Source organism: Phalangium opilio, unplaced genomic scaffold, assembly GCF_054372755.1.
Source record: "Phalangium opilio isolate 3A_F unplaced genomic scaffold, DU_Popi_V2 ptg000013l_1, whole genome shotgun sequence".
NCBI lineage: Eukaryota > Metazoa > Arthropoda > Arachnida > Opiliones > Phalangiidae > Phalangium > Phalangium opilio.
The window spans coordinates 10,668,425-10,695,274 of NW_028324148.1; the positions used below are offsets into that span (position 1 = coordinate 10,668,425).

The 26,850-nt window shown below is 36.7% G+C and overlaps 2 protein-coding genes across 2 annotated transcripts; both read left to right on the forward strand.

The window, feature by feature from the left end:
- Window positions 1-1,202: 1,202 nt before the first annotated feature.
- Window positions 1,203-9,565, forward strand: LOC149709003 (multidrug resistance-associated protein 1-like). Its single transcript, XM_089863198.1, has 12 exons — window positions 1,203-1,455; window positions 1,652-1,798; window positions 3,107-3,197; window positions 3,698-4,068; window positions 4,777-4,944; window positions 5,337-5,521; window positions 6,048-6,153; window positions 6,251-6,775; window positions 7,422-7,621; window positions 7,792-7,918; window positions 8,603-9,372; window positions 9,440-9,565. The coding sequence occupies exons 1-12, from the start codon at window positions 1,261-1,263 to the stop codon at window positions 9,549-9,551; spliced, it is 2,997 nt and encodes a 998-aa protein (XP_089719324.1). The 5' UTR covers window positions 1,203-1,260; the 3' UTR covers window positions 9,552-9,565.
- A 3,347-nt stretch (window positions 9,566-12,912) lies between these two features.
- On the forward strand, window positions 12,913-16,660 carry LOC149709004 (uncharacterized). Its single transcript, XM_089863201.1, has 9 exons — window positions 12,913-12,991; window positions 13,962-14,025; window positions 14,091-14,130; window positions 14,205-14,281; window positions 14,504-14,570; window positions 14,632-14,793; window positions 14,854-15,022; window positions 15,901-16,121; window positions 16,230-16,660. Exons 1-9 carry the CDS (start codon window positions 12,940-12,942, stop codon window positions 16,548-16,550), a joined length of 1,173 nt encoding a protein of 390 aa, XP_089719327.1. The 5' UTR covers window positions 12,913-12,939; the 3' UTR covers window positions 16,551-16,660.
- The last annotated feature ends 10,190 nt before the right edge of the window (window positions 16,661-26,850 follow it).

A 26,850-nucleotide genomic window follows, 5' to 3' on the forward strand; every position in this document is an offset into this window, starting at 1 on the left:
GATGTGTACGACTTGAATGACTCGGAGCGAGCGCTCACTATCTCGCGCCTTTTCGAAAAACACTGGAAGCTCCAAGCTGAGACCAACAGTAACGGCGATGAAATGGAACAACAAACCAAAACCAAATATCAAAGAGAGTCAATCACTTGGCCCCTGTTGAGGACAATCGGGCCTTGCATGACTGTTGGAATGGTCTTTCAATTTCTGTCTGACGTAGTGTCTATTGGTCCAGCTCTTTTGACAGGGTAAACAATTAAACTTTAAAAGTGATTCTAACAGTGGTTGAAATTGCAAGTGCATGACTGTCCACCATGCAATGAATTAAGTAATATTTCGAACCAGTTTGCAAACTTATGTTTCCAGTTCCATTATTGACTACTCGATGAGCAAAGATCCTTTATGGAACGGGATTTTGTACGCTTGCCTTTACGGTTTGGCCGGACTTGTGCAATCTTTCTTGCAAGAAGGCAGCGCCATTTTCCACACTAAACTAGGACTGAGACTCAAATCCGCCACCATGCACGTTCTGTACAAAAAAGTAAGTTTTAGGGTTATTGTAATATTGCGATGCTACTTCATTAATGAGATTCGTCGAAGCAGATATTTCGCTTGACGAGCAGCGATCGGCGTGACCTGACAATGGGCGAAATACTGAACACAATGTATGTCGACACGAACAGATTCCAAGTTCTTTCGCCGCAACTGGGCCTGTTGTGGTCGGTCCCGGTACAAACAATACTGTGCTTCGTCTTCATGTATCAAGAACTGGGATATTCAGCCTTTGCTGGCATCGTACCTATTGTTGTTCTTTTTCCACTGAACTACCTCAGCACCAAGAAATATAAAGAATTGCAGGTAAATGTTATCCAACTAAAACACCAGAGGTAGCGCTCTTTTATTCTAGTATTTTTAGACCGTTCCATTATTGGCATGCCTGAAGAGAACTTCACAGGGCGTAGGGGTCCGCCAAGAAGCACCGCTAGAGGCAGTGCCTCCCGCGTGTATTGAACTCTGGCGTAAATGACATCTGGTGTTGCCTCTTGGCGAATATATCCTTTCGCCCCTACTCTGTGATTTCTCTTCAAGTGATTACAGGAATGGTCTATAATCGCGAAGAGCAGATCATACGCCGCAAGGTTTTTTTGAAAATATCTAGGGCCTCACGTTACTGTTCGCCTAATATTAATTTTTACTACAATATCAAGACCGGCGAAGTGTGCGAATGGTTTCATTAATCATCTCATTTATTAGATCGAGCTGATGAAGCAGAAGGACAACAGAATGAAAATGATGAGCGAAATCTTGAACGGAATCCGCGTCTTGAAGTTGTACGCCTGGGAAAGATCATTCCAGAGAATAGTTCTTGAAGTCAGGAAGAAAGAAACTGCACTCATGAAGAAACAAGGCCTCTTCCAAGGAATAAATGGATTTATATCTCTTGTCATATCGGTTTTGGTACGAACGTAAATAATTTACAAATGGATTATTATTATCGATTATACAGCCACAGAGAGGTGTAGGGATTTCAGCTCCGTGTTAGTTTCTTCTCCAAGCGTCTATTTGTCGTCATCTAACTGATAACTAATCAACTTCACAACTCTTTTACCTCAATATTGATTTGAAGTTCCTACAGATATTGTTTCTTTTTCAGATTACTTCACCGTGTTTCGCCGTGTACGTATTAATTGACGACGACAACGTTCTCACTTCGAGGAAAGCCTTCGTCTCCTTTCAGTTGGTACGATTATTAGCGACGTCAATGCTTACGTTACCGGATTTAATAAATATCCTAGTTTTGGTAAGAACGCCGTCAGGGAAGGTCAAAAGATTAATCTACAATTTGAATCTACTAAATTTGTTAACTGATTTCCAACATTCAAAGATTTGAAAGTTTCTTGATTTTTGAAAATTTTAAATATTTGGCATGTTTTGGTCCATATTTGTGAATATTATGAAAAGTTTATAGAATATAACAAAAGGTTTCGGTTTCCCACCTTTGTTTGTAGTTGCCACCTTATTAACTTAGCAGACGACGCAAGTCAACCTCTCACCCCATGTTAGATAGTTTTAGCTACGTTATTGAAGAAAATCGATGTTTTTGGCCTTAGTTTATCTATGCTTAACTACTGATTTTACTGTTCATGTTCAAGTCATCGGCTAGAGTCATTCCAGCAAGCCTGATAGCGAATTGAGCGAAGTTCTTCAAAACAGTCAGTGTTTGTACGCTTCCTGGATAACCTGGAAAGTCTGGTTAAGTCAGGGATTTGGAAAATGAGGGAAAACATCAGGGATAAGTGAGGGATTTAAAGTTTTTTCCTAAAAAGTCAGGGATATGTCAGAAATTTCGTTTGGTATATCAAACCATGCTTCGGGCACTGCTAAATATGGACCAGGTGTGATGAATACTGCTCTGGTAAACACCTTAAAATAGTCGGGGATTGGCAAACTTTGGTCAGCGATAACCTAGAAAAGTCTGGTATTTTCAATATGAAAATTTCGTCCGAACTAAATTGTTAACATGTAAAGATTTTCCTGGAAATTTAACGTCTTTTACAAAGCTCGTAAATCTGATTCAAAGGGAACGCAAAAGAATAACTTCACTTTTAAAAACAAACCAACTCTAAAAAGTAAAAGATTTAAAGGATTTTGATATTTTAACGATTAATTTTCTACTCAGTATTTGTACCACAACTCATCGAACTATATTATGCCCAAGATACTAGAAACCGAAGTTACAGTAAATAGGCCCAGGCGTAGCTCTCTTGATTAAGCTCAATTTCCGTGACTCGAATTAAAGTAGGAAGGCTTAAATGGGAAGTTAAGAGTACGACCTGGCACAATTTCGCCTGCTAGATCGAGACTATTGGTTTTAATATATGTTGTCTTGATATTATGTATCATTTGTTGTCATCGCGTTACTGCAAAAGAAGGATTGAAATTATAGTTGGCGTCGTTAAATAACGGCAACTAATTTAAGGTACAAAACATTTTCCAAACAAAGTAATATTGCTTTTAGAAAAAAGAATCGTACAGGATTGTCACGTTGACCTTCCCTTTAGTAAAAACATCTCAAAATGACGCAAATTCACTAAGCAATTCCTTGCAGACACACGTTTCGGCAAGAAGAATTGCAAACTTGTTGAGTCGTGGGGAAACCAAGCATTACGTAAAGCAGATGGCTAACGACGCCCAATGTGGTATGCCAAATATTAATTAGCGACTTGAAAAAAAGAGATAGATCGCTTGTTAATTCCGGCAGCTATTCCTAGACAAGCGGATGTATTTAAGCACAAAATTCATTGTGGTTCAAAAGTAGATGCGCGAACTTGAGTGCGGGGAAAGGGGCAATTGAAAGATCTTCTTCAAAACTTAACCCACCAATTCGGGGAATTGGTATAAACAGAATGTATCATCCTATAATCATCACGCTTATTCCCAAAAGTAGCTTTTTTCCCCGGGTGAAAAGAAATTGCGGGTGGGATATCCTTAGGCTTTGAACTATAGCCAAATTTAGATGGAAACACCGCAAGGATTCAACTATCTCTTTGAAAAATCTTATTTGTCAAATAAGCTAATCAATATGTCGTTCTTGTAGTGGATTCGAAGGCCTGAAGTCACGTTTAGATTGTTACCAGATATTTTTGAAGTATTCGGTCACCATTCGTTATTTTGATAAATGTTTACAATCAAATTTCAGCAATTGAGATTAAGAAGGGAACGTTTCATTGGAACCTAAAAGACAAAACAGCGGCATCTCTTCAGGACATCAGTTTAAAAGTGTCCCGCGGCTCGTTGGTGGCCGTGGTGGGTCCGGTGGGTAGTGGCAAGTCTTCCCTCTTGTCTGCTCTAGTGTCCGAGATGCAGAAGGTGGAGGGGGAGGTGAGAGTGGCCGGAAGAGTGGGATACGTCACTCAACAACCCTGGATACAAAACACCTCACTCAGACAGAATATACTATTCGTGGACGATATGGACCAGGAAAGATACAACAACGTCATACGCGCATGCGCCCTACAACCGGACCTCGACCAGCTACCCGCTGACGACGAAACGGAGATAGGAGAAAGGGTATGTATTATCATACGCAGATTATCTTCTTCTTTAAATGTCCATCATTAGGTCTTTGGTGGAACGCCTCCTGCCCCTTACCTTTACGTACGTCACGTGCCAAGAGAAATCGGGCACGAAAACTAGAATCAGAGATTTTTACTTCTCTGAGTGACGATGACGTCAAGGAGAGGTATTACACTGGACGTGTCTGTGTGTGTGTCTGTCTGTCACCGTGTTCGCAGAAAGCAATTTTTGGCTTCTACTCCCTTCGTTAGGATTAAGAAGTACGCGGCGATCGGCTAGGGTTACGAGAACCATCTAGCCTCCCAAGGTCTGGGCTTCCACCACTGGTTCACGCAAGTGCGGGTATTCTTAACATTAGTTGCGAATAAATCGCCTTATATACCCTAAATTAAATTACCAAAAATTGTTAAAGTGGCATAAGTTTGAATTCAAACGTCGACAATAGCTTTGTTTAGAACGATTTTAGGAATAAATTTTCTTAAAACGATTTAACTAGAATTGAGTTAAATTAATGACGCTTAAAATAATTAATATCACTTATATTTATTTAATTATTTAAAAAAAAACTTCTTAATTGCGTCTCGACTCGAAGAGGCTTATTTTGGTTTCCCAACTTGCTTATTTCCCTAGTGACGCCGCCAACCTACGAACAGGATGATTGCTTTCGTTTGTAATGTGTTCGTTTACAATTTTTCATGATAGGGTATCAACTTGAGTGGTGGTCAGAAGCAAAGGGTCAACGTAGCTAGAGCAATTTATCGCGATGATGATGTTTATCTCTTTGATGACCCGTTGGGCGCGGTTGACTCGCACGTGGCCAAACATCTCTTCAACGAAGTCATCGGACCAAAGGGGTTACTTCGAAACAAAGTAAATAACGCTAGTCTTATATTTTCTATAAAAGCGCTAAGCGACCATTAATGAGTGGACAACATGTCGTTTAGTTTAAATCCTGATAGTAGCAAAAGCGGATTATTCTTCACACACAGTAGTTGAATATGGCGTCTCGGAAAGTAATTAGTTTATTTACTGAGAAATAAATTTCAGCTGGCATCTCGTGTATACATATTTATCTAAGCTGAATAGTTTTATTTGTAAACCCGCTCTAGTTCAATAATAGTGACACAAAAAGTAATCAAAAAACTGTATATTGATGATGTGTGTGACTAGCTATCGCAAATAAACCCTTTGTAGTGTCTCGCTTTTAAAAGTTGCTACTACTTGGTTGTTCCTTGCTCATATGACAATTCAATCTCTTACAGACGAGAGTTTTGGTGACGCACAACTTGAGCTTCATCCGAGATATGGACGAGATCTTCTTCATGAACAACGGACGAATCGTCGAGAGGGGAACCTATGACGAAATCATGAGTCGTCAGGGAATGGCCAGAGATTATTTCGCGCAACGCGTGAGTGACTTAAGCGACGAGAATAAAGAAGAACCATCGTGAGTAAATTTGGAGCTATTTGTAGTTCGAAATAGAAAAGCGAAAAAGTCAAGTTGTTAATTATGTACAAAATAACTGAACGAATATCTTTGTGGACAACCACCATGGGGCGTTTTCAATTTGTAGAGATATCCCTTATTTTATTTTATAAATTCCTTTAAGTTGAACCATGGAGACTGTATTGTTAGAGCAGCGCGAAGCAGTTCGAGCCACTGGCTGGGAGTAGCTCAAGATCGGAACCATAAAATTTCAAATTCTTCGGAGAGTTGTTCTGTCAATGCTATGAAGCGCAACCTCCAAAATGAATGTTAGTCACTAACTAAAGGCACACGTGACTTAACGACAGGTTATGGGAACGCCCACAGGAATACTTCTTGTATAAGAGAGCGGTTTTTCTTGTATTGAGCTAGAATTACACCTCAGACTGTGATAGGTTCCCTGGGGCTAAAAATTGGCTCGCCTACAGACTCATGTTTGAAGCTGCTTTTGTAATTTATGAATTTTGATGTAAACAAATTTTGGTAGTGCGTTAAATATCAAAGTTGAGAGATCTCATCTTGCGCCCCAACGAAAAGTCTCGGATGAAGATGAGGCAAAACTCGTGACTAAAGAGACGCTCAAAGAAGGAAACGTATGTGCTCTTTAATATACGAGGAGAGTAAACTTTTTGCAAGAACCAAGACTTTCTATACATTTTCTCTCGTGCTGATGTTATTGCTCGTTTTCAGATATCCGTATCACATTACAAAGAATATTTTAAAGCCTATGGTTTAACATGGTGTGCGATCATCGAAGTAACAGTCACCAGTGTTGTAGTCCTTAATTTCACGTCAATGTACTGGCTTTCTCTGTGGTGCGCGGACTCCAAGGAAGATTTTGAAGCGAACCCAGACTTAAAGGCAATCCGTATAGCGGGCTTAGTTGCTTTTGGTCTAAGCCTATCCATTTTGGCAGTTATCCCTATAATCATTAACGTTTTTCGCTGTCTTCACGCTACAAACTACCTGCACGAGAAAATGCTCGACAGCATAGCTCGTTCTCCCATGTCCTTCTTCGACACGACCCCCGTTGGAAGAATACTCAATCGTTTCTCCCAAGATATCGACACCCTCGACCAGCAGCTACCATTAATATTAGAGCTAACCAATTGGGGATTGATATTTTTAGTTGTTTACACCTTAGGAATTGCAGTATATTTACCATTATTCATAATTCCCTGCATTGTTGTATTCGTTGGATACGTTTTACTTCAGGTAGGAACTCGATTTTAATCTCCTGTCGTATGTAATTATTAAGTAGAACTCTCAATTGTTAATTGTCTTGGTTAAAGACAGAATTCGTAAAGAGGAAGGGCTTGTCACTTTTGATCTTTCATAATCTTAGAGTTGCTTGAATTTCAGAGCGAGCGCTACAATTGACACTATTTAAAAATAAAAAATAAATTTAATATAGTTAAGATTGTTTTGTATGATTTTATAGTAAGTTTTATTAAGTGACGGGAAAGAGGCCTTTGCGTAGAGCTCGGCATTTTCGATCAATTATCTACTTTTATTTTATCTTTATCCATACCCGAAAATTATCCACAGAACTTACATGTTAAATCGTATTATAATCCACAAATTTGTTTATAAATAATCGGTTATCCACCAATTTGATCGAAAATGCCTAGCTCTACCTCTGCGCCACGACTTTACTAAGACTTCTCCACTCTGAGACATAACTTTTCCCGCGATATTAAAATAACTATAAATCTTCGAAATATCCCTTTAAAAGTGTTTTAGCACTAATATAATTTATTGCAAAGTGAAGACAGCATGCACGTTTTACCCGCGGCGTGCGTGAAACCACTCCTGGGGGGATTTACTTCTGAAACTGAAGATTTTCCCATATCTTTTGCAGCGTTTCTTGATGTCGAGCAATCGTCAATTCAAGCGTATAACAAGCTTGAGAAATTCTTTCTTATTTTCGCACGTGGGAGGATCAGTGGGTGGCAACACTGTCATCAGGGCGTGTGATGCCCGAGAGAACTTCGAAAGACACTTCCTGAAACTGATCGACGAATGCACTGCCGCTAACTACATGATGAACATGGCCCAAAGGTATCTCATTCACATAAATAATTGCGTCATTAAAGCTTGGTTTCAATTGCCTCTTTTTCGTTTTTGGAGCTACGGCTTTTTTAGCATCTACACTAAATTTTATACCTTTGGGTATACCAAAGGGGATTCCACGTTTTTCTTCAAGTCATTAAGATGCAATTTCTTTCCAGATGGCTGACAGTACGATACAATATCTTGGGAAATTGCTTGATGTTTTGCACCGCAATTTTTATAGTTTTGAGCAAAGGGACTCTGTCAACTGATTTCGTGGGATTGATCCTGGCTAATGCCGATCGGGTAAGCGTTATGAATGAAGACAAGCGAGTAAATCAGTCTTTTCTACAAGCTGAAACCTCAGCTGGTTTTTCGTTTAACTCTTGATGCGTGCGTAATAGTGAAACGTCGCTTGAGTGGGACGATACAGACCCATAATTCCCGAATAAACAAACAGTATCTCGAGATGGAATCGTATGCAAGGGTTTGAATGGGAGATTGATATAGCGAAGTGAAACATAATATCACTTTAATCTAGTTTAGCGATGGTTTAATTTTAGGTCAATTACATGTCCGCCATTCCAGTACGTTTCCAAGAAAATGCTTAATTGCCATTTCATGACTTGGCATTGACATGTTTTTTAATCTCTCCCAGTGACGATGACGTCACGAAGAGGTACTACACTGGACGTGTAATATCTCCTAGAAATGGGGTAGAAAATTTGAGAAACGGGCATGACCTCCTGGCACCCTATCCACTATTTGATCAAGACTTTTAATTTTTCACTTTAGTTGATGGACCATTATCCTTACATTAAAGTCGTTATCAGATCTTATTTATAATAAAAGCTGTTATACTCTTCTATCTGATCGCGTATTATGAATGTTCCAGTATTTTAAACATAAATTAACCAGGCCTTTCTATCAAGTGGAACAATTATTTATTTTCTACAAATTAAATTCCAATTTAATTTTTTGAAACCACAGCTCCTGCAATTGCTGAAAATCTTTATCGCTGCCACTACGGGTTTGGAATCAAATGTCGTCGCCATAGAAAGAGTTGACGAATACTGTCGTTTGGAGTCTGAGGCCGAGTGTGAGAAACCAGAATGTCAGCCGCCAGCTGACTGGCCTCAACGAGGACAAATCATGTTCCACGACTATAGCACCAGATACCGAGAAGGATTGGATTTGGTCTTGAAGGACATAGATGTCAAGATCGAACCCGGAGAGAAGGTAGGCGTGGTAGGGCGGACAGGCGCGGGAAAGTCGTCGCTGACGCTGGCGCTCTTCCGTCTCATCGAGGGGGTGCGCGGTCAGATTGTCATAGACGGAATGAAAGTGGAGGAAATAGGCTTGTCTGCTTTGAGATCGCGACTGACCATCATCCCCCAAGAGCCCGTCCTTTTCTCGGGCACACTCAGACTCAACCTGGATCCCTTCGATCAACAAGACGACCAGCGACTGTGGGCCGCCTTGGAACACTCGCACCTAAAATCCTTCGTGGCGTCACTCGAGCAAGGACTAGATCACCCCGTGACCGAAGGAGGTAACAACCTGAGCGTCGGTCAGCGTCAGTTGGTTTGCTTGGCTCGAGCCTTGTTGAGGAACACCAAGATCCTGATCTTGGACGAAGCAACGGCCTCTGTTGATATGGACACCGATGATCTTATTCAAGAGACCGTCAGGAAAGAATTCGCCAACTCTACTATCATCACCATCGCACACCGAATAAACACCATCTTGGACTACGACAAGTTAGTTTAACTGCCTATAAAAGGTTTGAAATGATTGGCTAATTTTATATCTCTTAACTCTTTATAGGGTGATGGTTCTCGATCAGGGTCGAATTGTGGAAATGGATTCTCCAGATGCTCTCTTGAGGAATGAACAATCAATGTTCTACGATTTGGCCAAAGATGCCAACATAATCTAGATCACCTATTAATTATGCACCTATGCATTACGTTTAACGTTATGTCCATTTCGTTAATGGTCTAAGGAATAACCTCTCTCATTTATAACAAATGAGTAACGTCACTTGGTGTTTAATTAGTAAACAACGCATTTTAATTGTTTCAACTTGTTAAGATATCTATTTTTCTTTAGAGCGAGTTAAGATATTTATAATTCGTTAACAGTCTAAGGAATAAACATTATCATTCATTTTATTTTTAATAGAGCGGGTTAAGATTTCTTTAATCTAAACTAAAGAACTTCTTTTAAAAATTTAGCTTCCATAGTAGAATAAAATAGCTAACTCGTAATATTCACTAGGTCTAAATTGTTAAAAAAATTACTCTTTAAGTTCAACCAGAAGTGAGATGAGACTAGAAGTGAAGGGCTCTAGCATTGGTAATAGATCCTGCCATTAGTGAGCAAATTTGAGGATTTTAAGCCGCTTCAATCGCGTCTACGCTAGACAGAAAAAAATTGGTAGAGTTCCAAAAAAATTTCTTACCCCCTTCCCCTCAACCTAAGGCGAAACACGGACGCGGGTGCTTGAATCTAGTTCGGCCGTCTACCACCGCGAGCGTCTCACGTTTTGGAGGGGAAATTCTGAAACCGCCACCAGAGGGCCAACCGTTGGTGTTTTATCAAGAATATTCACTTTCGCCAAGTGAAGAATTTGGTTAGCTCAGTACTTCTAGTCTCATCTCACTTCTGATTCAACACATATAGTCTGCAATCAGCTATCCAAAGATTATCGTTTGATCTTCAAATGGGTTCCTTGATATTGAACGATTTTAAATGATTTGGAAATAATTAAAGTTCATTAGTGAAGAATCTAGCAACTATTTGAGAATTATCCCAAAGTATTTTATACACGATACAATGATTTCACAATTGACATAAATAAAATATTCGTGAGATTTGTTCTTTCAGATAATAATGGAATTCTTATATTTTAAAATCATCGATTTTTGCCACTTTTAACTCTTCCAATAATAAAATAAATAAAAATAAATCAAATAAACGTCGTCTGCCCCTTCGTCTGCCAAGTTGGAATTTCCTAATTACGATTATTCCAATTAATTGACCCTAAAATTGAAGAGAGCAGCCGCGCCATTTTTAAAATCACGCGAAAAACTCACACACAGGCCGTTATTGGCCAAATGGCTAGCGAATAGGAAAGCTAAACCTTTAGCAGACGAGGTTTTTCTGCTTAGTTTTTATTCATATAGGTGAGTCAAATGTGTTTAATTGACGCGTAAATGTATTTAAAAACTCAACTCCCCACCAAAAAGTTCGACGTATACTTCGTGTATAATTTAACAAATTCGTCTTATTCTTTACCTGAAAGCTTTCAGGTGTGAAATGATTTTCACAAACACTGTATTTATGACTTAACGCGAGATTTTTAACTTCAAAATCATTCTTTAAGTCAGCTGAATTGGCACCCAAAGCATCAACTTTAGGCAAAGCTTTTTCGTAAATGTCCCTTAAATCTTCTCGCGCATGAGTTATCCATTTCCTTGTCAGCTCAGGGTATTTTAATAAACTGGGAATCACGAATAAGCTTACATTTTTACATCTTGAATTGCTTTTACAGCAGCCAATAATACAAATAGGCGTATTTTTGCATTCAAAGCTGAAGGCAACCTTCAATATATCAATAAATATCGTCGTCTGTAGTAGAGAAATCTAGCTTTCCTATTCGCTAGCCATTTGGCCAATAACGGCGTGTGTGCAAGTTCTTCACGTGACTTTAAAAAATGGCGCGGCTGCTCTCTTCAATTTTTGGGTCAATTAATTGGATTTTAATCGTAATTAGGGAAATTATAATTTTTTTTAACAATAATTTCGATATCTCCTAAACGAAGACGTTAATTTAAGGTATAATGTTAGGTACCCTGAACTTTTTCCTTTAAAGGCCGACTTCCAGCGAATAGGGTTCTTGCGAACTGAAAACCGAGCATCGAGACTAACAATGAAGCGACCGTGCCGATTTTCGAAGCCCCGCTGGGTCAAAAGTTGGAAGGGTTCTCGCTAACTGAAAGCCGTGCAATATGGTTCTAGCTAACTGAAGATGAACAATAGAAATCCTTTTAAATTTATTTCTTCTCGAATTTTTGCTTTCCCCTGAAGGAAATTCTCTATTGTGTATCTTCAGTTCACTAGAACCACATTACACGGCTTTCAGTTAGCTAGAACCCATCCATCTTTTACCCCAGCGGGGACTCGAAAATCGTCACGGTCGCTCCATTGTTAGTCTCGATGCACGGTTTTCAGTTCAATAGAATTCTTTTCGATGGAAGTCGGCCTTTAAGTTAACAAAAGTTCTGCTAAGCGGAGTTTGTTCTGGCTTCTTGATTTTGGTTAAACACTTTAGTCGATATTAATAGAGAAATGTTACTGTACGCTCTTAAGTTAAACCGCACTTAAGAACTTTAATTTGAAAAGCAATTGGTACTCGAGCGTGAAAAGTAGTTTCAGCGCAGTTCTTTATATAGCGTAGCTCACGAAAGAGAGATTAATTTTTTTTATTCTTGATTGCTTTAAATGCAAATGCTCGCACAACGGCTGAACCATTCCCGGAGACCACAGCTGAGGATTCTAAATGGTGGGTCCTTTAAATATTTGTCTTTTTCATTATTTTGTCACTATTTTTTTCGGATTTTCCAAGTAAAGTAGCTCACTAAATACCTTTGACGGTAAAATAGTAGTAAAAAACTGTAGATTCTTTAAATATTTACAAAAATGTGTCTGAAAGAATGTTTGACCGATGCCAGTTCTACATCATAATTCTTATGAATATCATATGTATTTCAATGCTGATGTGAAATTAGACGTTTCGAATTCCGTGAATGAACAATTTTATCTTACACAATTTCAAAGCGGAACACAGTTTATCTTTCCATAAGCAGTTCCCGAAATAGCAACCGCGATTCCACAAAAACAGTAACGTTGTTCAAAACTGCTGTTTTAGAAATAGCGGCTGCTGTTTTTAGCTTGAGTTTTGAAAAATTCATAACCCTAAAATTTACCATACCAACTAAGGGCAATAAGGTCATCACGAGGGCTTCTCCATTTTTCCTATATTTGCAAAGATGATTCGATTGTCTCTGGTTCATCGGGGGCTTTATTCTCTTTTTGAATCTAAGGTTTTGCCATAAAAATCCGGCTTCTCAACTAAAGTGATTACCGGGCCTGTAAAGAAGGCTTTGGTACTTTTTTACTCATTATTAAAGTATTAGAAGTAATCCCGTTCAAGTTTACGTACCGAAAAAAAAAACATAAGTTACATGTTTTACTCGAAAATGATTAATTGACATGTTTATTTTTCAGGATTTCGTTTAAAATTTAATTGGAAAGAATCCACGATGGAGAGCGTCTCAATGCAAATAAGTTTTCTTTCAATGATAATAATTAAAGGTAAGCATGCAGGGAGCCTATGACCCACGTTATCCACAAATATGTAAGATTTTTGTTAAGCCTAATTTTCAAATTTTTGTTAAGCCTAATTTTCAAATTTTTGTTAAGCCTAATTTTCAAATTTTTGTTAAGCCAAATTTTATAAATGTGCTTCACCAAATTTTCAAATTTTTGTTAAGCCAAATTTTATAAATGTGCTTCAACTAATAAATCAAATATGTGTTAGTTAATATAGAAGTCATTGTTGTCACGCTATCGAAGACGCAACTTTTTGATTGAAAAATACCTTTACTTGCTTTGAGTGTACATTTTGATTTAAAATTGAAATTAGCGTTTTCCAAAATAAGACGGTTCATCCATAACATTTGGCTCAATAGAAAACATAACGTCAATTAGGTACATTTTCCATTTCGATGAAAAAGAGTATATAGCTGATATCCAGTTAAAATTTAGTCAAAATGACAAAAAACTGAATTTTCATTGATGATGGTAGCTTTTTTGGGCGGTTGCTGAAAAAAAAACCAAACTAGTTTTGGTTGCGGATTGAGCTTGTTAAAAACCAGGCCAAAGAACATGCAAAGCTACAAGCAGCCGTGTAAATGGCCGAGCTTGAGCTGGTACAGAAAAGATTTAAAGCAAATACGGTTTTTACGAGCTACAATCGTGCACGTAAATAAGCCTTTAGAAATGGGAATCCATAATAAGTTAGTTTTTATAAATATCCCTGCTTCCATAACGCACTTTACGACGCTTGCTTTAAACCTTAAATATCTGTTAGTAATCTTGAAATTTCTTATATTACAAAACGTATTAAAATAAGAGCTTTGAATGTTCAAAACTAGAATTCTTCTCTTCCGTGGTCTCAGAATTTTAACCTTACATCACCGCCAAATTTTAAATATTATAAATAACGTTCCAGTGCACGAAAAGAAACTTCAGATCTCATATAGGCTATTGACTTAATATACAGGTATCATGGCAGAGAACATTTTCCCATATGTTAAGACATCCGACACTCAATTTATTAAATACAAGTAAGTGTTTCGATTCAAGTCTTTTTATGTGATAAAATAACGAAAATAATTGATTTCTATAAAAGGTTTTCAAATTTAACCAACTTAACTATTGGTGTTATTACCGTGAGTACGCTCGTACAGATGAGCGAAGTCTTTTGAAATTATATTTTAATACTAAGCTTCAAATTCCAATGCAGGAAACCACATTTTCAGAAATTCTGCTGTCGCAAGTTAACAGCACAATTCAGTACTTGAACAGAATGCACAATATCAAGTGAATTGCTCCAATTTAACCCAATTCCTTTCTTCCAATCGGTTACGACTAATTTAAAATGATTTTTTTCGCAATTCCTTCTTGTCCCGATATGCTAGAAAAGAGGGTTGAAAGATTCATAAGACATTAAATTTAATTGTCTATGAATACGTATTTAACCATAATTAGAATCTCAATTTTAATAGCTTCGATTGAACTTGATTTTCTTTTCTCTCCTTGTAGTTTCCATTGGTCTTATATTTTTTTGGAAAATGTTCCTGATATATATCAAAAACCCGAAATCTATCGTGTAAGTTTCGGGACGTATGATAATCACAGAATAACATTTCTAATTACTAAATTTTCTCCAGCATGCTCATTTTGTTGCAATACCATGGGAACTAAGTCTCTTCGAGAAGGAAACATTTTGGGCACCATCTAGTTTGATAGGTGTGACAGAAACGGTCATCATGTCGAGAGCCCCTCGCAAATACATCACGTCCAATATCGATATCCTGAAAATGGATCCAACGGCAAGTTTAATCTTTTACCTCAAAAATGAATTTTTATGTACTAATATAATTAATAATTAGGTGAAACAACTGATATTGATGGCTCTGTTTTCTGTGGCTTTCATTTTGACGACGAGTCGTGTTATTCACGGGGAATATAGATTAACTGCTAGTCGTCAATGTCTAGTATCACTGACACATCGTTTTGTCATTCATCTATGGGACACTGTTTCTGTTATCTTCGCTGAGCGTAAGTCCATGGTATAACAAGACAATCAAGGCCAAAATTAAGCTAGTAAAATATTCCATAGCGGTAAAGGGGAATCGTTTTTCTAAGGCTGCGGGGCGACGTGAATCACACGTCAACAACACCCTGCTTAATTCCTAATTTACGTTGTAACCTTCTGTAGTAGTTTAGGAACCTACCTAGTTTCTACTCCTGGGGTGTAAGGTTAATATAGAGGATTAACAACCTGTGTTGCCATTGACCTTTTCCGAACTATATAAGGGTAGACTGCTTATGATAATAAGTCAGTCACTCTCTGACCCAGGTATTGGACTTCAACTGCATTAGTAATTATTATTTAATTTCTTTAGTTGTATTAAATGCAAGTCGGAATTTAATTATCAGTTATTTAGTTTAATAAAAGTATGAATGAACTTATGTAACGGGAGTAGTTTAATTTCAGAGTTAGCCAAGGCTTTTATGGCCACGTGGGGCGAGTTTAGAAATCTCGCGAGCGCGGATACAACGTTATTTAAGACTTGTACTACTACTGTTCGGGTATTAATATTTGTCCCATCGATAACCTGTAGCTTAAAAGAAACCAATATACCTATGGACAAAATCGGCAAAATGCGGGTCTATATGGAAATTTCCCGCTTGGACAGCGTCTACCTCCTTCTATTCTCTTGGACGGGCCGCCATCTCTGTAACCAGGCTGTTCGCGGTTCGGTGCGCGAAAAAATCAAAATTTTACGATAAACATTTATTGCCAGTGCACCTAGGAGAAATACTATTTTTAAATTAATGAACAAATGATCTTATTCTACTACACAATAGGTGTACATGCAATGTGGCTAAAAAAAAGGCAAAAGTCAGCTTTACCATTTGTTTTTTTATTGCAGCATATCCTCGAATCAGGATTCGAGTTCCTGATCGGATCATCTGTTTATTTTGGCTCTTGGGCTCTGCCATTATTGTCATCTTCTCGACATCTTGTATGCAATCAGATTTGATGACAGAAAGTTATTCTTATATCAATTCAGTATACGATTTAATCGATGAAGAATCGATTCAACCGCGTATACTGCATGGTTCAAGTTCCAGCAATTACTTGGAGAGAAAGGTGACACTGACGAAAGCGGCAAACGAGATTTGTTAGAACGTTTAGAACCGCAACTTAACCTTGAGTATAAGTAACTCACATAAATTTTCTTGCTCTTTTATTCATTAGTCAAAAGAAGATCTTAAAATTAAAAACTGGTTTTCTAAATTGGATTTGCCCTGTTTTGGCAATATCGCAGACTTTTTTGAAGTCGATTATTTTATGGAAATTTGCGACGGATCGAAAGCTGTCATTCTTACTAAACCAAATCTCTTGCTTACCATCGGCGCATTGTTGTGGCAGAATGTTGAGGATCGTCACAAATTGAAGGACCTTTGCCAAGGATTGTATTTCTTCAAATCGAATAACCAGGAATACATCACTATTATCGTCAACAAATCTTTTCACGATAGTCATCCTGAGTTTATGGAAAGCGCTGATTTAACGTAAGTCATTTGAAACATTGCTCTAGGTTCAAACACATAAGAGTCGATTGTTATAAAGTATATGGCTACGATAGCAGCTATTGATGCTAAATTTCCGAGTCCAGTCCGCCGAGAAAAACAAATAAATAAAATAAAAATAAAAATAATCCACTAGCTAAAAGCGTCGTCTCTTTATTGAGAGCCATGTGCCCAGTGAGAGACAGAATGGCAATAATTCCTTCTTCTAAAGACCATTTTGCTTGGACATAGTTATGGTGACATCAGTCCCCTATTATAAAGTGTCCCACATTCTAATCTCATCACGTCCGGACTTAAATGGGGACAACAGGCAATAAGGAGTTTCAAGACTATAACAATAATATCTAACAGAAAAGAAGCTTTTAGGGTCCACTATATGGGACAAACGACGATCTTCCTCCTAGAGCTTAACATAGCGGGTGGGTTAAAAAGGAGAGGGGGTCGGAACAGTCCCTTCAACCGGTATGGGGTTCTTTTTCCGCAACCTCGCCCTGGTACTAGAAAACATGATACTGACATACAAAGTTAGCATTACCACAATAAGCCATGTGTCACACTTACCCAGGTAGCAAATTCACGTTGACACAACGTTTAAACGTAGCATTGAATAAACGTGTGTATTAACGTTTTTAAAACGGTGATCATGTCACCTTGAAACACGGTGTTTACACACGTGTTTATTTTGTCGCAAATACATGAGAAATCTCATCTATTTCTCGTTTTAAAAACGTATATTATAAAGTAGCTTAACGTGGATAAATCGTGCGTTAAACGGTTCCAATTAGGTTTATTTTTCGGGTTATTTGAACGTGTGTAATAAGTTAATCTAACGTGTCTCAAAAGTTAATTGAACGAGTGTAACAACTTAATCGAACGTGCACAAAAATTTGTTTAATGTGTTTTATATGTTAGTTGAACCTGTGTATAACGTTGGTTTAACGTATTTATTAAGTAAATTACACGTGTTTAATAAGTAAATTACACGTGTTTAATAAGTAAATTACACGTGTTTAATAAGTAAATTACACTGTTTAATAAGTAAATTACACGTGTTTAATAAGTAAATTACACGTGTTTAATAAGTAAATTACACGTGTTTAATAAGTAAATTACACGTGTTTAATAAGTAAATTACACGTGTTTAATAAGTAAATTACACGTGTTTAATAAGTAAATTACACGTGTTTAATAAGTAAATTACACGTGTTTAATAAGTAAATTACACGTGTTTAATAAGAAAATTACACGTGTTTAATAAGAAAATTACACAAGTTTAATAAGTAAATTACACGTGTTTAATAAGTTAATTGAACCTGTGTTTTAAATAAATTGAACGCGTTTAATTAGCCATTTCAAATGTCAAATTCGTTAACTGAGGCGTCTAATCAGATATTTGAGCGTGCGAAATAGTTTAATTTTACGTGTGATAAACACGTTAATTAAAAATGTTAAAGACAATAATTGAACGTGTGAAATAAGTTAATTGAACGTGTGAAATAAGTTAATTGAACGTGTAAATTTGTTTAATTAAACGTTTATAATAAGTTAATTGAACGTGTGCAATAAGTTAGTTGAACGTGTGTAATAAGTTAGTTGAACGTGGGTAACTAGTTAATAGCAAGTGTGTAATTACTTAACTCGTGTTCTCAAAGTGGAACCGAAACATTGCCAGTATTAGCTTCGGCATTTTCATTTATAGATGCAATCCGAACCAATATCACAGCAATGACAGGACTAATACAAAGCCTAGTTTTCAGTTGTTATGTATAAATGTAGTATAGCTAAATCAAAAGATAACAAGGCTATTGAAATATTAAAATTAAACGATTTTCTTGGAGTTTTGAAACGAAACATAGCTTTATAGCTATACAAGTACTAAAAGAATCGTAATTCCGAAACACATTTACCATATTTTCATTTTATATTTAGCAAAAACGAAAAAATTACAGTTTTGTAAGAGTTCTATTCACGCCAATACAAGGGAAAAAAGCAATAAGGGAGTATTAACCGAGGAGTAGAAACTGAAAACTTCTTATTATAAAAATTTATAGCTCAGGCCTATGCATTACATGTCAACAGTTTTTTAAATAAGCTCTAATTCCTACTAGGGCTTTTGTTGTTGATAATGAAAAACCAACCGTTTCTATCCTAAACCGACTTCTCAACAATGTCATAAGTCCCTTACTAACTTTGAATAGAGTTCCCATGATTAGTATTTCAATGGGAAAACGTCTTAATTACTCGCTTCATATTAACTATGAAATGCGTACAGTTCCAACTTCATTACTCGTTCTATATATATTTGACGGATGTCTTTCCGATGAAAGAGGTTTTTCTTAAATAATTAGGGTTATATGAATGATATAAATTATTTTAATCGTCACTATTTTACCTTAATTATAGTTAAGTCGATTTAAGAAACTTTATTCCTAAAATCATTTTAAACATAGCTATTTTTAATGTTTGACTTCTAGTGAACACCTTTTTAAGAATTTTTGTAAATTTAGGGTATATAAAGAGATTGATTCCTAGATAGGCTGATAAGAAAAAATGCAATTGCGTGAACCTTTGGCGAAAGCCCTGCCATCGGGGGCTAGACGTTTCTCGTAACCATAGACGCTCACCTCGTACATTTTAACCCTAACGACAAGCTAATGTTGCAGATTGGTGTCTATGCGGTATAGACGAAAGACCAGCTCAAGGTGGTGTTTGAAGCCAATAAGAACTGATTGATGTGTATGTGGTATTTTTAACCTGCGAACGCGAGGACAGAGACACGTCCAGTAAAATACCTCCGTGACGTCATCGAAACTCGGAGAGGTGATAACGATTGATTATAGCTTTTTGTGACGCAAGACATGTACGAAATATCAACGTTTCCGAAACGTACAGTAATAATGCAAAATTAAGGGCCATTTAAAACCATTTTCACACGTGTTGTGAACAAACTTCTTATAAAGACTTGAAAATAAAGCTTTTGTATAAATGTATTTACAACTTTCTCGAAACTTAAATCAAAACGCAAAACTAACAGTCCACTTATCACCATTTCGAAACGTGATTTTAACCTAAAATAAACGTATTAGTTATCACTTTGTATAATCGTTTTAACAACGTTGCCCAAATATACAGTAATAACGCTAAACTAACGGTCAATTGAACACTATTCTCAAACGTATTACGAACGTAACATATAGTCCTGAAATAAATGCTCTTGTATAAACGTTTTAACACCGTTTGCCAAAACATACAGTATTAACGCTAAACTAACGGTCAATTGAACACTATTCTCAAACGTGTTACGAACGTAATATATAGTCCTGAAATAAACGCTCTTGTATAAACGTTTTAACAACGTTGCTAAAACATACAGTAATAACGCTAAACTAACGGTCAATTGAACACTATTCTCAAACGTATTACGAACGTAACATATAGTCCTGAAATAAACGCTCTTGTATAAACGTTATAACACCGTTGCCAAAACATACAGTAATAACGCTAAACTAACGGTCAATTTAACACTATTCTCAAACGTGTTACGAACGTAATATATAGTCCTGAAATAAACGCTCTTGTATAAACGTTTTAACACCGTTGCCAAAACATACAGTAATAACGCTAAACTAACGGTCAATTGAACACCATTCCCAAACGTGTTGCAAACGAAACATGTAGACTGGAAATAAACGCTTTAGTTATCACTTTCTATAAACGTGATAACAACGTTGCCGAAACATAGAGTAATAACGCTAAACTAACAGCCAATGGAACACTATTCTCAAACGTGTTGCAAACGTAACATGTAGACCTGAAATAAACGCTTTAGTTATCACTTTCTATGAACGTGATAACAACGTTTCCGAAACATACAGTAATAACGCTAAACTAACGGCCAATTGAAAACCATCCCCAAACGTGTTGCAAACGAAACATATAGACTTGAAATAAACGCTTTAGTTATCACTTTCTATAAACGTGATAACAACGTTGTCGAAACATAGAGTAATAACGCTAAACTAACAGCCAATTGAACACTATTCTGAAAGGTGTTGCAAACGTAACATGAAGACCTGAAATAAACGCTTTAGTTATCACTTTCTATGAACGTGATAACAACGTTTCCGAATCATATACAGTAATAACGCTAAACTAACGGCCAATTGAAAACCATTCCCACACGTGTTGCAAACGAAACATGTAGACTTGAAATAAACGCTTTAATTATCACTTTGTAAAAACGTGTTATTGACGTTAAGAAAATCCTAAACATCTTGAGGTAAGTTATGTACCAAAAATAAACGTTTTTCTTACGTGTGAAGTACACGTGAAACGTTTTCAAAACATTGGCACCAAAAATCTACTTTAAATCAACGTTAATTTGCTACCTGGGTAGTGTATGCAAGTACTAACCATTCGGACAGAAGAATAATTTCGAATATAAAAACGTTTGATTTCTAGAATGCTGGCTCTCTTCGAATCGAAGCCTTTCGAGTACTTGTACATTGGCATTCACGAGTCTCTGAAGATCGTGACTTGGCGTAAACCACAAAAGAAAGATTGCACACTAAATCTGACTGCCTTGGCATTCTATTTCTATATTTTATTTATTGGATATCTATTTTGCATCACTGTTCTACTCTCGGAAATTTTCGTCGCGAACATCATGGGCAAATTAACGGTGGTCAAGAAAGTATGGCGGCCGCAGTCCAGAATCTTCACCTAATGTCATCATTAGTCTGCGAAGAACGAGACAATCTCAATCCAGTTTTAATGAAGTTTATAAGGTGTTTTCTCATAAATGTTTAGGTTAAATTTAAAGGGAGCAGCATGAATATTGTAAGTGCGTGCAGAGAGTTGAAAGTTCACGTCTTACTTGATTTCTGAAAATATGGATTGGTCAAGGCAGCGTTATTTGTTTCGTAATAACTGGCCGGAGAGCTAGGTCATGTCATTGTATCAATTCTATAGCTAAAGATTTTTATACTTATACGCTCTGTAAAGAAGGCCAAGATGGGTGGGTAAAAATTTTAAATACATCTCTGAGTCACGTGACCGAGAAGAGGCGTGGTTCAATGAAATTTAGATTTATTTCATTAACTAGCACTTCGGGGAATTGACGGTGGAAACTCGTGTAGAACATGGGCGATGTGTCCAGTCCCACTCAATGAGAAGTCTTTGGATCTTGGCATCACGTGGTGCCTATGACGTATTCCAAATAAGTTTTCCCCATCCACCGCTACTTTGTTTAGTTTCATTAAGAAATTTTTACATAATACAAAGCAGTAGTTTTGTTTCGCTCTTCTTAAAAAAAGTGCATTTACTCTCTTAACCAATGCATACAACAATGGAAAATAATTAAGTAGAATTAATTTTTAGCACTTCAGATTTTTGGACCTTTTCCTTTCGTAACTCAGACTGCCAGGAACTCGCTGTAACTTCTTTTAGGGAATTGGTGTTTCTTTCAGTACTAGGTAGTTGTTTTAATTGTGGTTTTTATTGGCATGTACTGTAATTTTTAAATTGCCTTCTCTTCTGCAGTGTCGATTAGGAACTTTAATAAATACCAGGTTTATGCTTTTACATTTCATCTAAACTCAAATAACTCTCGTAATCTTATTTTATTGGGTAACCAAAATAAACCTCTCCAAGTCCAGAGGTTTTTCTTAATTAAATAAATATAATTGATATTAATTATTTAATAATATTAATATTAATTATTTAATAATATTAATTCTACATAAGTCGTTTTAAGAAACATTCTTAAAATCATTTAAACATAGCTATTGTTAAAGTTTGAATTCTAGCGTGTGCCTCTTTAAGAATTATTGGAAATTTAGGGTATACTTATAAGGTGATTGATTCCCAGTGAATGATTAGAATATCCGCAATTCCGTGAACCTTGAGTGGAAGCCATGCCATTGGGAGGTTAGACTCTTCTCGTAACCCTAGCCGATCGCCGCGTACATCTTAACCCTAAAGATGTTGCTGGGAACGCGGTCCAGAAATTTCGAACACTATTGCTCCGATTTGCCAACTGTCAGGTGACAGAGACACACACAGACACGACTGGTGTAATACCTCTCCATGGCGTCATCGTCGCTCGGAGGTAAAAATGTGGCGTGTTGTGTTTTGTTGAATATCTGAGCGTCTAGGTATTTGGAATGGGAAGATCTAGATTCTGAGTGACCTTTGAGATTGGAAAAAATTGAAAACCCATCTTTTACACCTCAGCACAGTATAGCTGCAACACAAATACCATCGAACTCAAGCTTTAGCAGACGATGGGCCCCAAATATAGTACATTGTATTTAACTCAGACCAGGGGAGTCACTGGTGACGAGGCCACTCTAAAAAATTCTCCTTATTTCTCAGCTTATCCAAAATGATGCAGACATAATACGACAAATTATTCTGTAGACGTCACAGGATTGGCTGATTTCACGCTACCCGAAAGAGGTTTTTATTGGCTTGTAAGTAAGACCCATTGCTAAGACTAACACATTTTAAGCGATTTAATTTTCATTGAAAAAATTGTTTCAAAAATCTAAGAAAATTAGAGATTTGATATTTAAATTAAAAAGAACCAGGAAATACATAAAACACGCCACTAAAATTTCCAATTTCCATTTAGAGATTACGAAAGTTCTGCAGTTTAGATTTCGTTACGGCTACATGATTTTGGTTAAACCCTTTAATCGATATTAATATTTGAATCATACCGTACCCTTTTAGTTCAACCGCACTTAGAAACCTTAACACGTAAAATATAATATTGGAAAAGGTAACGCAAGCGTGAAATGCAGGTCCCGTGCCGAGGGGTCGGACGTTTGTCAAAATCCCGTACAGTTCGCTTAAAATCTGTTTAAAATCTCTCTCGAAAATCCCGAAATCTTACCCTTAAAATCTGAAAATCCCAAAATCTCACGTCAAAATCTAAAAATCCCAAAATGTCACGTCAAAATCTGAAAATCCCAAAATTCCTACGTTAAAATCTGAAAATCCCGAAATCCCTTCCTAAAAATCTGAAAATCCCGAAATCTTCGCCTAAAATCCCGAAATCTCATATTAAAATCTAGAAATCTCGAAATCTTAACGTAAAATCCCGAAATCTCACCCCAAAATATCAAAATCTGAAAATCCCCACGCTTACAATACACGTTTTGCATCTATTTAAGAGGGGAAGACACGGGGGTAAAACTCTGCCTTTCATCTCGCTTTTTGGCACCTGCGCTATAAAAGTGTTCTGTATTACAAATTAGACTACTTTTCTCGATTTTTCTCCGGTATTCATTACGGAAATTTAAAACAAATTTAAAGTCTAAAACCTAAACCTATATTTCAAAATCTGGAAATATCCTTTGAACACCGGAAGCTTATAGTAAACCTTGATATCTCCCGTAAATACCCAAAATTTCATCAAAAATCCGAAAATCTCTTCGAAATCTGATAATCTCCTTCAAAATCTGAAAATCTTGTTTCAAATCGCAAAATCTCCATCAAAATCTGAATATCCTGAACAAAATCCCGAAATCTGCTTCGAAATCTGTAAATCTCGTTCAAAATCTGAAAATTTCCTTGAAAATCCCGAAATCTTAAAATCTTGGACTAGATTTCAAGATTTCTAAAATCTCAGTCAGAATCTCAAAATCTCAAAATCTTGAAATCTCAAAATCCCGTACACTAAAAAGCTGAACGTCCGACCCCTCGTCCGCGCTGTATTTTATCGCGTAGCTCACGAAAGAGATTAGTTAATTTTATTTATGATTACTCCAACTGCTTGCACTGCAGCCGAACCATTCCCTAAGACAACGGCGGAACATTCTAAAAGGTGGGTACTTCAAATATTTGTCTTTTTCATTAGTCACCATGTATTTTCAAATTTTGCAAATGAAGTAACTCACTAAATACATTTGAATATAAAATATTTATAACGATTCTTTGGGAATTTATAAAAATATGTCTGAAAGGAATGGTATTTCTGGTTCTGGAAAACTAAAAAGTAAAATATTGGTGTAATAAATGGAATGACTGAAGACCCAGATATTAAAAATTTTCAGTCTAGAAACATGATTATAAACGTTATAAAATATAAATTATTTTTAAAAATTGTTTATCTTCCTTTTTTCGCCGAAATTATACTTGCCCAAATTATTTTATAATGAAAATTTTTAATTTTTTTTCCAAAAACAACGTATGATATTAGTTCAAAAATTCCATAGAGTCAAAGCTCCTCATCTATTAAAAATTTTAATTATGTGTGAATGCAGGTTATAGGTATTTTCTCCGTCGTGAGTTACCAAATTTGGGTATTTTATTCGAAACTGTAAACGCAATAGAAAAAAAACGTTACATCGAATGAAAAAACCATCCTTATACATAAAAGCTGTCATCAGATCTAATTTAAGGGAGCTACCAATTTAAAATTAAAAGTCTCAAATTTGATCTTTCACAATTACGAAGTGGACACAGTTCCTCTTTACGTTATTTACAAGTACCAGTGTTTTGGGTTGATCGACTGTTTATCTGATTGAATCTAAGTTTTAGCCTTAACATTCATCCAACTTTTTACCTCTCCGAGTGACGTATGTCACGGAGAGGTTCTAATTTCGACGTGTCTGTCTGTTGTTACACCCACGTGACCGCGTTCGCAGTTTGCAAATCGGAGCAAACGTGTTCTCAATTTCCGGACTGGCTTCTAATCACAATCATCTGCTGCTCTTTGTCCATCCCACATGGACACCAGTCTGTACACACTGGCTGCTAATCACCACCCTCTTGTGGTCTTTGTACATCCCACATTTACACCAGTCTGTACACACTGGCTTCTAATCACCACCAGCTTCTGGTCTTTGTCCATCCCACATGGACACCAGTCTGTACACCTGGCTTCTAATGAGATCCCCACCAGCTTCTAGTCTTTGTCCATCCCACATGGACACCAGTCTGTACACACTGGTTTCTACACACCTCCATCTACTGGTCATTGTTTTTGTCCATCCCACATGGACACCAGTCTGCACACCTGACTTTTACTCCATCATCATCGTTAAGGTTAAGACTTACGCGGCGATCGGCCAGGGTTACGAGAAACGTCCGGCCTCCCTAAGGTGTGGCTTCCACCAAAGGTTCACGCAATTGCGCTGTTCTTATCCGTAGCTGCGATTCGAAACCCTTATATACTACCTATTTTAGTAAGGCGAAGCAACCGGCGTATGCTTCATTTCAAACGCCAATATTAGTCAAGTCTCTCAAGAATGTTTAATTGTTATTTTTTAAAACGATGTAACGTTCAATAAGGCGAATAACTAACGAAAAAAATATTAAATATTAATTATATTTATTTTAATATTTAAGATAATCTTGTTTTTATATTTAAGATAATCTCTTTTCTCAATTCAAAATTAATACGGAAAGAGTTATAAAGCAGTCTATTTTTTTGTCTGTGTGTGTCTGTCCGTTGTCACACTAGTGCGCCGAGTTAGCAGTGTTAAGAAATCCTACAGAACCTTAATATTCACGTTTTCCATAATATAAAGTGAATATGTGGAAATCCCTTTCGTAATTACGATGCATTTAGTACTTTTGTAGCTTTAAAGCTCTGTTTCATTTTGATATTCCAAGGATGTTTTTTAATATTATTATTTGAAATGGCTGTTTATATATTACTTAAGCTATACTACATCTGTATATAGAATAATCCTTGTTTTAGTTATTTAAAGAAGAAAGCTAAGGCCTGGATTCGGGTAAATCAAGTTTGATCCGCAATGGGCTTAGTAAATCAAAGAATAAATAGTTGAGACCTGAGGTGGAGTAAACTTTGGGTTTTGATGATCGTGTCTGTAATGAAGGGACATTAACGGTTCAGAGTGAGCCGAAAGTTAAATACACGTTTAAATAATTCTACAGGGCCGGTAGGCCCTTGTAGATATGACTTGATACTCTTTTGTAACGTTAAAGCAAAATTCACATGCTTTTACCAATTTTCCTATGGAGATTAACATGGGGTTTTCGTGATATTTAACCACCTCTAACTGAAAAACTAGAGCGAAGTTACTTTTCGGAATACTCTTAATTTAACAATTAAGTATTCAGGGTGTGCGATCGGCTAGTCTAATCAGAAACAATTAAGTCTAAGTATGTTAATTTTAGTTAATTACAGAAGTACTTGTTTCGACCATCGTGATTGGACATAATAATAATGCTAGAGCTCTTCGAAAACTCAAAATAACCAAGTATCTATGGTGTAGTGGTTATCACGTCCGCTTTACACTCGGAAGGTCCCA

What these genes read in the sequence shown, in the direction of transcription:
- LOC149709004 (XM_089863201.1), top strand. Translation starts at nt 12,940, where the DNA reads ATGGAGAGCGTCTCAATGCAAATAAGTTTTCTTTCAATGATAATAATT. An exon ending in TTCAATGATAATAATTAAAG is followed by an intron (nt 12,992 to 13,961) that starts GTAAGCATGCAG and finishes CTTAATATACAG; the next exon opens with GTATCATGGCAGAGAACATT. An exon ending in ACTCAATTTATTAAATACAA is followed by an intron (nt 14,026 to 14,090) that starts GTAAGTGTTTCG and finishes TTTCTATAAAAG; the next exon opens with GTTTTCAAATTTAACCAACT.
- LOC149709003 (XM_089863198.1), top strand. Translation starts at nt 1,261, where the DNA reads ATGAAGCAGAAGGACAACAGAATGAAAATGATGAGCGAAATCTTGAAC. An exon ending in CTCTTGTCATATCGGTTTTG is followed by an intron (nt 1,456 to 1,651) that starts GTACGAACGTAA and finishes TTTCTTTTTCAG; the next exon opens with ATTACTTCACCGTGTTTCGC. An exon ending in TAATAAATATCCTAGTTTTG is followed by an intron (nt 1,799 to 3,106) that starts GTAAGAACGCCG and finishes AATTCCTTGCAG; the next exon opens with ACACACGTTTCGGCAAGAAG.